We start from the raw sequence: 16,271 nt of genomic DNA on the forward strand, positions 1-16,271 counted from the left end.
CTTTAAAACACTAATTTACAAACTTAATTTTATTATTTTTTGTAAATGACATTATTTATTATTCAAACATTTACCGTCAAATGTCTCAAGACAGAATACATAATAATGTGTACAAAATTTTTTATATTTGGTAATTCATCATAATAATAAAAATATAAAAAATTTGGTTTTGACCACTTATTTTTTCTACCGACCGGTTTTAAAGCTACTAAAGCTTCTTTATCAAGGTATAATTAACCAATGAATTTTACCCAATTTTATTTTAACAGTAATTACTAAATATTATCGAATAAATATACATCAAAATATATGGAGCTAATTAAGTCAAGTCTTTATTTCTTGTTCTTGTAACAAACGAAGTGTAAAGTGAGATGGATAAGATCTTTGAAACTAGACGGAAGTGGACTAAAGGAAATATTGTTTATTTGGTTATTTAATATTTTTTTCTTATTATTGATTTTTTAAGATTTCTAAGTTGTCTAATTTTAATATTTTATTTTCAAAGAATAAAAGATAGAAGCTTGTGTAGCTTTGAAACCGGTCTTTAGAAAAAAAAGTGGTTAAAAACAAAGTTGTTTTATATTTATTTATTTTATTATATTAATATGTATTTATGTTATAACCATAAATTCTCTCTTAAGGCCACATAAATATGTTTATTCTGCATTATTCATTATCCTTTTTACTTTAATTTCTCTATCTTATATATTAAATATTATGATTTTATAATGAATTTTATTTGCTAAGATGTGTGTGAAAATGTACTATGTACTTGTTGAAGACCTTTCAATATTACACCGAGTATGATCCAACATATTTGTACAAACGGAATACATTTACATCTGGTTGTTATGTACATTCTGTAATGTAAAAGACACATTTTTATACTGTTTGATGTTGTTATAGTACATAAATAAAGTAAATTTTTCAGTTGCCAATAATTGTTACAGTTAAAACACAAATATTAACGTGTTTACGGTGCTAATATACATGTAAAGTGAGGATTCTTCAATTAAGTACTCAACGCTGTTCCTTTATATACAACTTTGTGTAAAATATTATTCCAAAATATGTTTTAAACAAAAAATGCGTCTTTGAAAAAACATTTTGTAATTTTCCCTCCAAATTCACATTTTGTTATTTTTCCATAATCATATTGTAACTAAGAGTCAACATTCTGTAAAATGTTAACGTAACTTTCACATAATTCATAATATATTGTTATACCTAATTTTTATTTCTACCGCTCGTGCTCTTTCTTAGTCTTTTGCTCTTGACAGATTAGTCGGGGTCACAATGGCAGGAGGGAAGCACTTCCTTAGAATCCGCCTCCATCCACTTCTGTCTTTAGCGCTTCTGGAGGCCTCCTGTCACCAAGTCTATCTATCTTGTAGGACTTCTTCCTTACTTCTTCTTAAATCCCTCTACTCGTTTCCTTGTACCCCAAATTTGTTCATGTTATCCATTCGACTCAACGTGGCTAAAGTACCTGAGAACACGGATTTCCACAGTGGAACAAAGACGCTGAAAACCTGTTCTCTTAAGAGAACATCAATAAAAAGTATTACTGTTTCAGCATGTTTTTTTTTTCATTTCACAATTTACTAGCATGAATTCAATATAAAAAATTGTAAAACAATCGTAGATTTTGAAATCCACAGCCAAATATTTGCTTTGTAATAAGAGAGTGCATATATTAAGAGCATCTTGGGTACAAAATTTGGATAAAAACAGGGAAAAAAAAATAAACAAAAGATCATCAAGTTATGTATTCCAAGCCGTACTTGACACCTTATAACTTTCTAAGTATTAGGCCCGATTAAATGTGACTGAACCACCACATATTCATATTATGATTTGTATTATAGTAAGTTTTATTTGAAATTGGATTAAGTCCGATATTTTATTTTGTACAAAATATTGTGATACACACCCCATACTTTGTACATAGTATATAACATTTTGTATCCATTACAAACTGCCAATAGTTGGCAGACAAATTTGACTCGAGAACAATAAATTTTATTTTACAAAAATTTTTTTTATTTATTCTGTGATGAATACAGTTCTGTGTGTGAAGTAGAGGAGTTTTTTCAACTCGATGCTGCTCTAAGGTAAAAATCCTGAAATGGGAAATTGGGTGGAAATAAGCCCAGCCCGCCTCGTAGAGTAGTGCTTGAGGTCCTACATTCTGTATGGTTTCTAGCAAAAGTTGGTAAGTTCGTAAAATAAATAACGAACCATATATGATGCAGTTGGGATTCCAATGCAGTGAGGGCACTAGGGATGCACCACGGATGTGGATGGGGAAGTATTGATGTTGATTTTTATTTATGGACACGGTGGCCACCATTTTTGGGGGTACTGGAGTTTAAGTAATGTCTTAATGCTGGAGCGTAATGGCCGGGAGCACTGCCATTTTAAAACCACATTCTCTGTCTAATATCTATTGACATCTTCTAAAAGTTCAGGAAGTTAATTTAGAAGAAAATTTAAATAATCATCAAGGCATTGTGGCACGTTCACCAGACCTTAACCCAATAGACTTTTTTATACAGGGATACTCAAATTCCTATAATATTTATATATTCCCGTCCATAAATTAACACTAAATTGATATTGAAATTTGGAGTGTTTTGACATGTGAGGGTTTTCTATGGCCCAGCTTTGATAATTGTGAAATGTTTAATAATACTTTCCTTTTGAAATGTGACTCATCTGTCCACAAAATTCCATCGAAGAAGTTAGGATTTTCATTAAATCTTCTTAACATTTCCCCACAAAATGCTATCCTTGTAGCATAATCAGTAGGCAGTAGTTGTACTATTTTTATGTGATACAGGTGGTATTGTAGTGATCGAAGTATATTTTGTACTCAATCTCGGTTAACCCTGTACAGGTACAGGTACTCAGTGCATCAACTAATCAATCTGGTACTAGTAGAATGATCTCTCTCAATTTCTTCTAGCACAACATTGATATGATCGGGATTAGCCCTCCTTCACCTAAATTCCTTCACTGCCTCTCCTTCCGGGTGTGCGCCTCCAAATTAGCATTATGAATGTTAATAAAAACAAGACAATTATGTTGAAGGCAATATCGTCTTACTAAGTGTGCCGAAGTAAAAGGAGACTATGTTGAGAAATAAATGGTTTTTGAAAAAAAAAAATTTTTCCTACTTAGGTAGCTTCATTTTCAATCCGCCCTCGTATGTGATAATAAATCTTTTGCCAGTACATTCAAGTGAAAACCTATTATTTTTTTATGGTAAACTTGAATAGTTTTATGGTTTGCCTCCAACTTTAAAAATAACGGTTTTAAAAAGCATCTTTACATTTCTGAAGTAAATTTGCTTAACAATAATGTTTATGAAACTGCACTCTCAGATCTTGATATAAATTATTGATAGGAATTTTTTTTTAATTTAAAAGTGCTTACTTTTTTAGTATTATGCAAAAGCTTATTCCTAAAGTTTTTTGAAATACCATGTGGCCCTTTACACCTGATCTAGTGTCGGCGTCTCTCATACACTGTTCAAAATTCAGAATTTAATAATACTTCTGATTGAACAACACATGTTATTTGTATTTCTGTAAACTGTAGCTAACTTCGTAGTTCTTAATTCAGATTTGGGAATTAGAAATAAAAACATGACCATTCAAATCTTTAATAAAATTTGCTTATGTGTGCTGACAGAACATTTTCAAATAAAACGTTTTAGTGTGCCCACTTGCAAAAACAAAATTTATATGCCTATTTGGTTCACTGACAGATACTAATACCCGTATGCAGACAAAACTTAAGGTGAGGAAAGTACATTCTATTATATATATAGTTGGATAATTTATAAAGCGCCATTTTTGTGAAAATCACCTCAAGGGCGCTGTACAATTAATAAATATCCCAGTACGTCTTGCAGCTACAGAGCGCATGGACGGTTGGGATTCTAGTTCCTCGTTTTCAATTAAGATCAATAAAAAATTATAACAGATAGGAGCTAGATTACAGGACGTCTTGCAGCTACAGAGCGCATAGACAGTTAGAAATTTAGCCCCCATTTACACATTTTAAAAATTGACAAATAAATTTAGTGTAATAATGATACTAAAAAAAATAATATAATAATATGAATAATAAAAGGGAGTAAGATTACAACACGTCTTGCAGCTACTAAGCGCATAGACGATTGGAATTCTAGACCCCATTTATAAAATTTAGGTATTTTTAAGTTGGTATATGAAAGCTAGATAACCAATCATCGTGCAGCTACAAAGCGCATGGACGAGTGGAATTCTAGCAAAGTTAGAATGATATCAATAAATTTATAAAAAATAGAGCATAGTAGTAAGTTTGTCAAGTGTTAATGCCAAGAACTAAGCAATAAAAAACTAAATAAATAAAGCACTGTATCAACTCCATGGTTAACAAAGGGAGATAGATGTCCGAAGAGAATCTTTTGTAGACAGTAGGTAGATATCGTCACCATGTGGTCCACTAGGCTGCTGGAGAATTTCTGGAAACGCACGTGTGTAGACTGGGGGATTATGCCTATTGTTCCAACGACTTGGTGTCCATTTTGGTCCGTATTATTTCATTTTATGAGACGCAACATTCCTGTTCAATTCACATTTTTAAATGAATATTTTTTTGTATAAGTTAGTTATAGAAGTTTGATTTATCATTTTGTATGTTATTAGAAGGCAGATATTTGAAATTTTATGTATTTATCAATAAATGTCAGTTCACTTTTAATAGCACTGTTGTAATTTATTAATTATGGGTGTAGTGTTCCAAATAGCAAAATTTAGGTACTTTCGCGTCAAAAGCTGATGGATTCTTAAACGGTTTTAATGATTCACATAAAATTTTATGATTTAAAGGTTACAGGCGCACTATTTTTTGAAAGTTTCCATTGTTCACTATTTGTCACATATTTTGTTAAGAATAAAGTATAAAACAATGCTATTAAATAAATAGTCTTCTTTTTTCCACTGTTTGTCTAAAACATGACTACACTACTACACACTAACGACTTATAAACATTAACTCATTGTTTTCTAACATATAACAACTTATTTTTAAATTTATTATAAGCTACGGTTGGAGAGGAACTATATTTCACGCCCAGCCCGTACGGTGGCTGAGCGCGAACTTGTTTTCACCTTCGGGTTATTTTCCGCATTTGAGATTAGAATGTACTTTCCTCACCTTAATTTTGTCTCTGCATACGGGTATAACACATTGTGACAGAATTGTTATATATTCAAATGCACTGCACTTGTGTTTATGACTACAGCAGTAGAGGAATATTTTTAGTTTGTGGAGACAAGACTCATATCGTCCACCCTAACTTATTTTTCAGGAGAGTGTCAGTTTTTGCTTCTATAAATAATTCCACGCTGTGTGTGATACATATATATACAAGTTTCACTCTCAGATTATTTTGACGGAAAATACCAAAATATCATTTTTGACCATTTGTGGTATTCTGAGTTTCACAAGTTAAGGTGTGGACTAGAAATATATTTATTATGTACATAGATAAGACAGTTCCATGTTCTCGTTCATGACCAAATCAGACGCATCAATTTTTATTTTGTTATAAAATTTACAGATTGAAGGAAAACGAGGGTGTGAAAATAAAAACAATTTGGGGTTACACTATTTTTATTGTTTTTTTTTTGGTTGTTTTACAATTATTATGATACATATATATATCAAACCATTCATATTCCTTTTTATCCCAATAATAATATAAAGTGAAGTATCTTACGATTGTAGATACATTTAAACTAATTCTTTTATATTCTAAATAATCTAAATATATATATATATTACATATATATAAATATATATATATAATATAATGCTAAAAGTAAAACATGCCCAAAAAACAATGGATAATCTAGTAAGAATTTATAAATTATTTATCATTTTTTGGCAATAAATGAGTATCATTTCCATGCATAGCATTAAAATTTAGAACACAAATAGTTACACAAGTCACAGGAAGTAAATATGGGTTACAAATTAGAGTAGAGTTTGTTGCTCATACTGGAGATAAGCTCGTACTGGAGATCCAGTCTTAGACTAGTTCTCGCAAGGCCTCAGTACTAATTATCATTTATTCGATTCAATCTGTTTCACAGTCCAGATATATATTTTTGACTACAATAAAAATATTAAAACAATATATTTACCATTGGAATTTTATCTATCTACTTTGTTCATAAATTAAAAGGATTTAATATAAAAATTGAAATAGACATTTCTTAAAACAAAATCTTACATTTAAAAAAGAATACATGAAACGGCTGCATTTTTAGGTAACGTACCACAATTTAGTTAGGAGGCACAATCATTGGTTTCATTTTTGTTTTAGACTTGTATTAGATAGTAATATATATATATATATATGTATATGTATTGTGTTATGACAAGAATTCACAGATAATTTCAACATGAATTGAAAGCGTAAAGCGTAAATATGTATAATATAAAATACAAGGTACAGCACACAACAACGTTATAATGACATATGAAATGTGAGTGCGGTCGGTTTCGAGGTAATACCAACCCGATATACGTATCACTTAACCTAACCTTAATGCTTAACCTAACATTTACGTGTGATGAACACTAGTGTATAATATTATGTAATGTATTGTATTGTATTCATATCATATTCCCTAGGTGTAACAGTTATACACTAACTTTCTTTGTAAATAATCATGTTTAGTCATATAAATATAGGGAGCTACAAACATTATAATCACAAATACCGAAACCCACATTATTGGAAAATAGCAATACTTGTACAAGTCTCCTTACATATACCTACATACACTTAGTTATCTAATCGGAAGGCATAACTTTATTATCTAACATTCACGGCGTACGGACTATACATTAGTGGGGAACGGTAATTATGTACTTCGTCACTTCACTCGCTTGACTAAATGTCACTTCAAGGTACACGTGTTGCGAGAAGCCTCACCGTCCACCGCCGGCCGGCGGCGAGCGAGCCTTCCCGCGCCCGGGCGGCCGTTACATATATAGTTATTGCTTTGTACGGTGAGGGGAGAGAGGGCTCCCCCGAACGCGGGAAGGAGTAAAGTAAGACACCTAACATTAGATCACTCGATGCGGCGGACGCTTCACAAGCGTCCGCCTTCTGGGGAATAGAACACGGCTCCCACTAATGAGTGTGCTTCTCCTATGCGACGACTTAACTCTTAGAATGATACATTTAATAACCGACTGATATGGCTAAAATACAATTATTCCTTATATTTCATGTTATTTATTCAATAAAGTATATTCATAATAAATTTATATTAATACAATTTTGTGATTTATATGTCTTAAAATGATAAAAACATTGTATTTTATTAATATTTTTACTAGATTACCCTTAGAATAATTATTACTAGATAATTGTTTCTTTTATTAATATTTAATATTGTTAAACATAAAGTGGCACTTGAATCACAAATACTGGAAAACTTAAGGAAATACTATTGGTAAGTTATACTGCACACAGATTCAGTAAGCAAGATAAAGTAATCACAAGACCACTGGTCACAGAGGTATATAGAGTCCCGTTATTACCCCCACTCAACCAAACAAACTCAACCAAATAAATACCTTCTTAATCGATTATCTTACTTCAACACAAAGTCCATATGTTTCAGACTGCGATGGATCATAGGAATTATAAACCTACAAGAATGCACTTGAAATCTCCTTATTTTTGACGTCTTTTACGAGCTATCCGTATTCTACGGCCTAAATACAATTAGTTGGCAAAATGCTTTCCTACTGTTATTGCTGCGATCAAATATCACGCTAATGTGAGTTTAGTAGTGGTGGTAGTGGTAGTACAGAAGCTACAGACGAGTTGAACAAGCGGGTCGGGGAGACGTAACCCACACTCGCCGCGTCACCGTCTCACCGGCGGTGCGGAGGGGGGAGGCTCATCTCCGGAGGTAAGAGATGCGATAGCTTTACCGTACATTTGGTATTCAAAATATTAAAAAATAGACAACTTAGAATTGTAAAATATTAAGCACAAAACACGATTAAATCTATTGTGCAGAGATCCACTAACAGAGCTGCGCTATGCAGTTATTACAACAAATTATGTAATCAAATTTTGCTAACAAATAATCCTAAACCTAACAAAAATATTTATCTTATTCCTAAGAGCTAAAATTGGCATTTGAATCATATCTGTTCTTTATTAAATACAAAACTAGAGATACTTTAGAAATGGAACCATGTTTGGTGTCACTCGGCTCGTGTCATGCGTACGTAGTAGCGATAACGGTGATATGTCTGTACGTGCAATATTCCCTAAATATTGGGGAGGCGTACCTCGCGGACTAGCGGAGTGACAGATTTGCACCATAGTAAGCCCTTCGCGGCTTCCTCTAATGATATATAGCCATACACCTAAATATCTTTACCAAAGGGGTCTCTCCTGGCGAGACACGAATAAAATAAATTTAATATTTTTGTGGTATTATACAAATAAAAAGCCACTCATATTTCACAGCACAGTTGTATACGAAATACAAAAAGTGAACCGTTGCGCATGACAACGCACTAGGTACTTAACAGAGTAATACAACATTTGTGATTGATTGCACTTGTATTAATAACAGAACAGTAATAATAATAACCATTTAATATTAAGTCAGTCTTGTAAACAATCAGGGACAGAGGAGCGAAGGAGCAGAGGAGCAGAGGAGAGCGCTCTAGAGGGAATAAATGCAGCTCGGCTGACCACACTCTATCTCCCGACTCGTCTCCTTACAATATGCACAATACTTTAGCTATCTTAATTTAAGTATAACATTGCGTAATAAATATTGTTGGTGCAGTCTAATAGTGATTGTGGTGTCTGCCCTCAGCCACCACCAAATCCTTACACTTTGGAAGATTCACTTTACTCGAAGGCATATTTGTACAAGTTTAGATCTCTTTATTTGTCTATATTGCGTTGACCTGACTACCTGTGACAGCGGGAGGTAAAGATATTGCCACGCAACCGACTTCAGTCCTAGTAGATGGCACTTCATTTTAATCCTCCTTTGTTTAATGTATCACTTTCTAATATCATCGTCATTGTCTACAAAAATATATGTAATTACTTTATGCGCCGACAAAGGAATGGGGAATACGTCGGAAGAGGCGGGAACGCCATCCGACAACACCAAACGACTACAAGAATAGAGTAACCCGAACTTCATTTTAAAAATAAAATAAAATCTTCCGTATAAAATCTCGTGAGCCAATTATACAAAACATCACTTATTCAATATTTACATCATATATATGTATATTCTATATATTGATATAATCACATTTAACAATCGTCCATGAGCAAAACATAAGAGTGACTATTCCATAGTATTATTATAAATATTGATAAAATAAATTCTTGAAGTCATTTGATACCTTGGGAGGCGTGGTGAATAAATACACTCGTGGGGCTCGGCAGCCCTTGACTAGGCAAAACAAAGTAGTCTAGCTATCACAACAACACCCAACACTTTGCTTTACTTCAACAAATGCCTAATATACTAAACAAGTCAAATATTCTAATATTTATTATCTTTACGTTAAATCTTTCACTAATCATAATATCACCGGAAAACAAAAAAATAAACGTCTTTTACAATATATAGAAACAATTTGGAAAAAACATTATTAGATTAATAAAAGCGCTGGGAAACTAAATAATACATCGATAACATCACCCGATTAAAAATTAAAAATATATACTATCAATATTCAAAGGCTTAAGTTAGCTTACAACGAGGAAACAATAGGCGGTAAAGGTACTATCAAATTGGCCGCTAAATTTGGTCGGGAACAATGTCGCTCTTCTCACATGGACTCTCCTCCCAGCAGGTCGGGCGGCAGGAAGGACGACAGGGACGAGGGGGTGGTGCGCTCCGGCTCCGCCCACAGCGACGGGAAGCTGCTCCACGCCCCCTCCTTGGGGGTGCCGGCGCGCCACTGCGCACCCCCTCCGCCGCCCTGGCCCAGGTGTTGCAAGATCATGTTCACGTCTGCCTCGCCCGGCGACTCGGCGAAGATGGTCGTGTTGCCCAGCACGCAGTTATTGAGGGCCGTCTGCGCCTGCAACCAACACACGCCGCCTCGTCACTACGCGATCACACCCGCACACACACCGATGGAAAAGATTTTTAGGAAAAGGCAGTAAATGAGCTTCGAAACTCGCAAATCCATACGGGCCTAGCGGATTTATTAGCCACCTGCAACTTTCTGGGATCAAAAGCCATCCATACGATAATAATACCCCTCAAGACTCCCAACCTTCCCCGCCTGTTGACGCATTGCCCCCTTTTCAGCGTCGATAGACATAAAAACCGGGAGGCGCAATGCAGAAGCGTTGGTGGGGATCTAAGGCACATCCAATCCGTAATATGTTACAATGAGTTATCACAGGAGGTAGTATCTTACATGGTAAAGCAGGTACAAAAAATTATAAGCAACTTCTCTTGAACAAGTTTACAGAGCAAATGTGGAGAAGTTCCTATAAAAATCCACAGTTGAAATCCCCTTCCTTTCCCAACACTATACAGATAAAGATAGCCTGACAACAAATTCCACTTGTGAAATATATACCTTGTACATTAAAGGCAAGATCAATAATATTGCAACTCCAATATATTTATTTTTATTTTTAAAAAACACTCACCTTGTTAGCCTCCTCGCGGCTGCTGTACTTGGCCAGCGCTATGCCCTGGTTCAGGTAGAGGTGGAAGCTCTGCAGCGGCCCGTGCTGCATGCAGAGGGTCTTCAGAGTCGACCCATCGATCTGCAGACAGAATACATCATCAGTTACGGTTAAGGACTACAGACCACTGAGTATTACCTCTGTACATTTTATTGCACGTACACTAAATAATCCATACTATAACACTAATAGCTTATTCACCTTTAAACAATACAGAAAATCTATGATGGGGTTTTCAATTCCAGTCCATTTTTTTAATGAAGTAAAATAAGAATATAAAAGATTTTATAGAGTTATGTAGGTGTCGTAAGAGCAAATTATTTTATGTGAGATTAACAAGCAATAAGAACCTGCAGTGCATTTTTGAATGCTCTCTAGCGAGGCTTTCTCTACCCTCTAGAGAACTTACAGAATAACACTGCTGAAGCATGCTTCGTAACGGATAATACAAACATAGGGAAAAGAAATTCAGAGCCCTGAGCATCTGTACAATATAAATAATGACGTATATCAACCTGCGCAGTGAGATTCTTGAGGAGCAGCCAGGTGGAGGGCCAGGAGGGCTGGTGCGTGCGCGGCGGGGCCCAGGAGGAGGTGGGCGAGGGGGCGGGCTTGGTGGCGGGTAAGCCGGGGGGAGCGCGAGCCAACTTGCCGCCCCACAGCTCGCCCTTGCCAGCGGGCGGGGGGTAGGACCAGGTTGCGGAGGAGAGGGAGCCCGAGGGGGTGGTCGGGGACACCTTGCCCCCGCCCGCCTCAGGCTCCTTGATTGCGGCCAGCGACAGCGGCGAGCGAACAACGGAGCCAGGGGTAATAGCCGGGTCGTCCTCGATGCTCTTCATCTGGTTACCCTACAACGAGGGAGTTCATTAAATACACGTCCAAACCACGTGTCATTAATTCAAAGATAAAATGATTAACAACAGAGTTTTAGCAATAAAAAATATCCACATAATAAAAAACATCTCTTGTATAAATACATCTTATAATTGTTTTGTCCGTCAGTCAGTTGTCAACCAAAAAAGTACCTAAATCTAATTTATGTTAACATTAAAATTGGTTTATTATTTATTTTGCCATGTTTTAATAGATTTATTAATTATTTTACCATTATGCCCTAATAGTGTGGAAATATATCTCCAAAACATATCTGAAATTATGAGTATGAATATTTTTTGACAGTAGGAAAAACGTGGCTGTGGCATGATCTCGGAGTAAAATTGGTGCGCAAATTTAAACTTTTTTTGGTGGTCGTGCAAATCGTAATTTGAATTGTTTTAGAAATTCCGTCTCATGAATTTTGAATTAACTGACTTTTACTGTATCCTGAGCACGATATTTCCGCAATGTTCTTAATTCGGAAAATCGTTAAAGCATTTTATTTGATTAGTTAGACCGTATGCAGTGGAATTTTTGGCAAATAGATCCGGTCTGAAACCACGAGTGGGAAGATGGGGAACAATACGGACCTTCCACGGTTTTCCCGGCTCGAACTCAGGCACGAGATCGGTGTAGGTGGAGGCAGAGTGCTGCTGACTCGAGGGCCAGACATCCTTCCCGTCCGGCAGGTCCGATGTCTCACTGGGCCAACCGTCGCTGACACTCCGTCCAGTAGACCATGTGCTAGAATCATTACTAAACTTATTTATTGTTTTACACACTTAATCCTCGGCATTCCAAGAATTCAAGCTAATCTCCCAATGACCATTTGTTTTTACCTCAAAAGATGAATATATATTTTATGAAAATTTATTAAAATTTAAATCACAATAATATGAGATTTAAACAAAAATGGCATTCTCGACATTTTTAAGTAATAAATAAGTACTTTTGGTATTTTACGCAAGACAGCAAGGATATTATTTTAGTGAATAATTGTTGCCAAAAGTTACTCTCTGTGTATATTTTATTGCGATGAATGGGTAAATTATTGACTTATTTTAAATTAACAAATGATTTTGGTTTTTGGTCAGTAACATAGGAGACTGCCGTTGTTGCAAAACTAAATACATTGACTCAAAAATGTACGAGATAATACCATTTATGTTCCGAAACCTTTCAGTCAATAGTACCTTCGTTCCATCCCCATACTATCCTATATCAGAACAATGGTGGAGATTGCCGTCTTTGTTTATGTTGTAACACGCCTCATAAGCTCTTATATCATCAGCTAAATTTACAACCTACTCGTATATAAAAATATGGAAATATATTTTTGATACAACAGAAATTAATTGGTAATTAAAATGACATAAGATTTTATTTTTTTCAGTTTTTAACGCCATGTGTTGTTCGCACTCCTAGCAGAGGGTTGATAATAATCTCCCCTGATGAACATCAATCAATCCTGTAGGCAGTGTAGTTCAATATTATTTGTAAGCCGCAATTGTGAAGAGTAGTCATTGCTCTGCACAGGAGCAAGCAAGCTGTGGGAAGAGAAGTAAAACACTTAGGTCAATTTTCTTTTCCTTTTCTCCTTCAGAGCTCAAATCTTGTTTAGACTCAAGCTCATAATGATGAATCCACAATTCATCTCTGGTAACAATCCGCTCCAAAACATTATCCTTAATGTTCTGGCGGAGGTCTAAAAAGTACCGGAAACTATTGACGTGGTCGCTTTTGAAATAGCGTAAGCATTCTCGGTACCCATCTTCCACTGACCTTTGACTTACCAAGATGGCGATGTAGGATTCCCAAAGTAGTCATGTATTTGACTCTTTAGGTGCAACTTGGAAACTACAGTAAAACCCCTTTTTTACGTTTTTCAAGGGAGCAAGAAAAAAAGTGTAAAACTGAGGAAAACGCTAAAGTGAGGAAATGAAAAATGTATGGAAAAAATAGATATAACATTTTAAAAATAGATATAACATTTTAAAAATTGATTTGCTACACTATAAAGTACATATACTTCCAGAAAAATTGTAAAAACGGTGATAAGTGGAAATTGACAATATTTTTTTAACCTATTTTCAATAATTTCACTAAAAATATTATGTAATCTGTTTTTTATTTGATTTAAAAAAGCATGTTAAAATTATTTAATGTGTAAATAAAAAAAAAACCAAAATAAAATTTTTAATTTGCATAAAATATATTTTTTCTCCTAAATGTTGGGAAATTTTATCTATTTAATTTATATTTTATCACTTTTTTTCTATGGCATCACTAAAAACAACTGTCATATAAATCGCGGCTTTTTGAACCATCTTTTTTATAACTTTAAATATTTCTATTGTTATATTTTAAACATCGCAATTTAATGATATTAAAACTTTATTGTTTTTAAACGTTTGTCAACTGTGTATGTGTAAAAATGTTCCAAATATTGCTGCATAAATTTTTAAATGAAAAATAATTTGCTGAATTTTTTATCACTTCAATTCAATTAATTTATATTTTCCCTCCATTATTTTTTTTTGTCAGTCCCTTAAAAGACGTAATTTAGGGGTTTTACTGTACTTGGTGTGTTTATATATATATTAGTGATGAGTCACACTATTTATTCATGCATATTAGTGCCCCCACCTCTTGGCATCCGCCCTTCTATTCCACGAGTTTTTTGACTTTTTGGACCTACCTTCTTATATATGCGTAAATAACTTTATTAAAAAAATATCAATAAATTAGTATTTAACGAAAAAGATAAAATAAAATGACATAAAATCTGTGTTGATAGGGTAACGGGAGTTAAGTCAGTGAATATAGTATATTCGTTGACTTATCTCGCTTTACCTTATCAACACAGAAATTATTTATGCTGTTTACATCAAAATACGCGTTACTTGTTTTATTATAGAGATTATTTGATGTGTTTTTTGTTGAGTTTTTTAGTTTTCCAAAGTGCATCCTTGTTTGTTTGTTATTCATCGTGTCTCGAGTACTTACTTGTCAGGTTGCAGGTTGAGAGGGTTGAGCTGAGGGCTGGAGGTCGGTTTGGAGGTGGTTCCCGGAGCTCGGCTGAACTCCGGCCCATCTCCCTCTTTGTCCAGAGATGGAAGCTTCCACTGGTTTAGGCGAGACTGCTGACCGCTACCGCTGCTGTAGTTCTACGCACCCAACACAATTTCTTTTTACTTTCAAATATAGAAACATACACTGTTTTTGAAAATGTACATGTATGTGGATTATAAAATAATGTGACCTTAAAGTATTATATTATAAAAATGGCTGCACATTATATTACGAAAGTTATCCATAGTTATAAAAACAATAAATAATATTTCATTTCATTATTAAGGGTCTCGATCTTTGTGAAAATAATGTCAAGAACACGAATGGAAACAGCTATGTGGGAAGAAAATGTTAAATGTAAAGTAGAGCCTTACAACAGTATACATTTAATTTATTTTTAACAAATAATTACTAAATTTAATAATAATGGTAACGGCCATATTTCCAATATTAGCGCGTGCATTAATTGACTTAATAAAACATCTAACAGGTTTTAGAATTGTTTAAAAATCAACCGCTACATTTGGCAACAAAAAAAACTAAATACAGTCTAAATTTGTTAGGGGGGGGGGGGAATTATTTGAGGCAATATAGTAACTTCTAGTCAAGGCCCCCCGAATGGGTGATTGAATTCTTATAATTATCTCTCGCATTTTATATTCTATAGTATGTTCAATTATAGAATGTCGGTGGGTACTTACGCTCGGTGGATCCTTGTTGATAGAAATATCGGAGAAATTGTTCTGCAACTGCGAAAGGGGGTCATGTGGCTTATTGAAGAACTCCCCGCCAGAGGATCCCGAAGATCCACCTCCTCCGACTTGCTGCTTCACATAGATGGCTTGCTGCGCAGATATTTGATTCTGCACAAAGGTGGAAGATATGTTAACGCACACAGTATCGACACATTGCATTCCCTTATCAGAAGGAATCAATCATAAATGTACTTTATATCGTCAAGGCTCTATCGGGAGTTGGATCCAGTATATAATCACGTATAATGACAATTACAAGAATGATGACCTTCTGGTACTAACCTGGAGGGACGAGATCTGATGCTTGGTTTTGGTCATTTGCACGGTCATGTGGAGAATGGTAGATGAGTTGCTTTTGTTAACACCCATAGAATTTTGCATTACGCTGTGTTGATTAGCGAGTTGCTGCAAAACTTTAATCTGCAAACAATGCATGGTACGAATAAAATTCTGGATGGAGAAAAAAGAATATGAATAGAAAATGTCAATTTGTTATAAACATTTTATGTACCTGTTGCAAAAGCTGATTCAGCAGTACGAGAGTTTGGGGAGCTAGAGGTTGATTAAGGATCTGATGGTTCAAGTAACCGGCTGATACTGCCATCTGGATCTGCTGGACCAACATCCGTAGCTGGGCAGTACTAGGCTGACTGCCACCTCCAGATTGGCTGCAATGGATTATTATTATTATATAAAACAGATTATCACTGGTGAAATACAAAAGGCTCAAATTTGTTACAACAGCGAGGGAAAACATTTTTGAGAAGGGAATATTAAGTCAAAAATGTTTTCCCACT

General features: G+C 34.8%; 1 protein-coding gene across 9 annotated transcripts in view; it reads right to left on the bottom strand.

Moving 5' to 3' along the window:
- Nucleotides 1–9,351: 9,351 nt before the first annotated feature.
- The window catches only part of gw (trinucleotide repeat containing adaptor protein gawky), a 44,494-nt gene continuing 37,574 nt past the window's right edge, over nucleotides 9,352–16,271 (bottom strand). For 6 of the 9 annotated variants that reach the window (XM_088235472.1, XM_088235451.1, XM_088235436.1 and 3 more), the window contains 8 exons: nucleotides 15,986–16,142; nucleotides 15,757–15,894; nucleotides 15,421–15,582; nucleotides 14,654–14,814; nucleotides 12,238–12,403; nucleotides 11,287–11,610; nucleotides 10,733–10,852; nucleotides 9,352–10,149 (listed from right to left, as the gene is read on the bottom strand). In XM_088235472.1, coding sequence (XP_088091598.1) covers nucleotides 9,895–10,149; nucleotides 10,733–10,852; nucleotides 11,287–11,610; nucleotides 12,238–12,403; nucleotides 14,654–14,814; nucleotides 15,421–15,582; nucleotides 15,757–15,894; nucleotides 15,986–16,142 — 1,483 coding nt within the window. In that variant the 3' untranslated portion in view covers nucleotides 9,352–9,894. The remainder of the gene's footprint in view (nucleotides 10,150–10,732; nucleotides 10,853–11,286; nucleotides 11,611–12,237; nucleotides 12,404–14,653; nucleotides 14,815–15,420; nucleotides 15,583–15,756; nucleotides 15,895–15,985; nucleotides 16,143–16,271) is intronic. The other 3 variants (XM_088235466.1, XM_088235445.1, XM_088235428.1) reach the window with 1 other exon arrangement.

This window comes from Micrasema longulum, unplaced genomic scaffold (assembly GCF_059751315.1).
Source record: "Micrasema longulum isolate JH-2025_06_02 unplaced genomic scaffold, ASM5975131v1 h1tg000093l, whole genome shotgun sequence".
NCBI lineage: Eukaryota > Metazoa > Arthropoda > Insecta > Trichoptera > Brachycentridae > Micrasema > Micrasema longulum.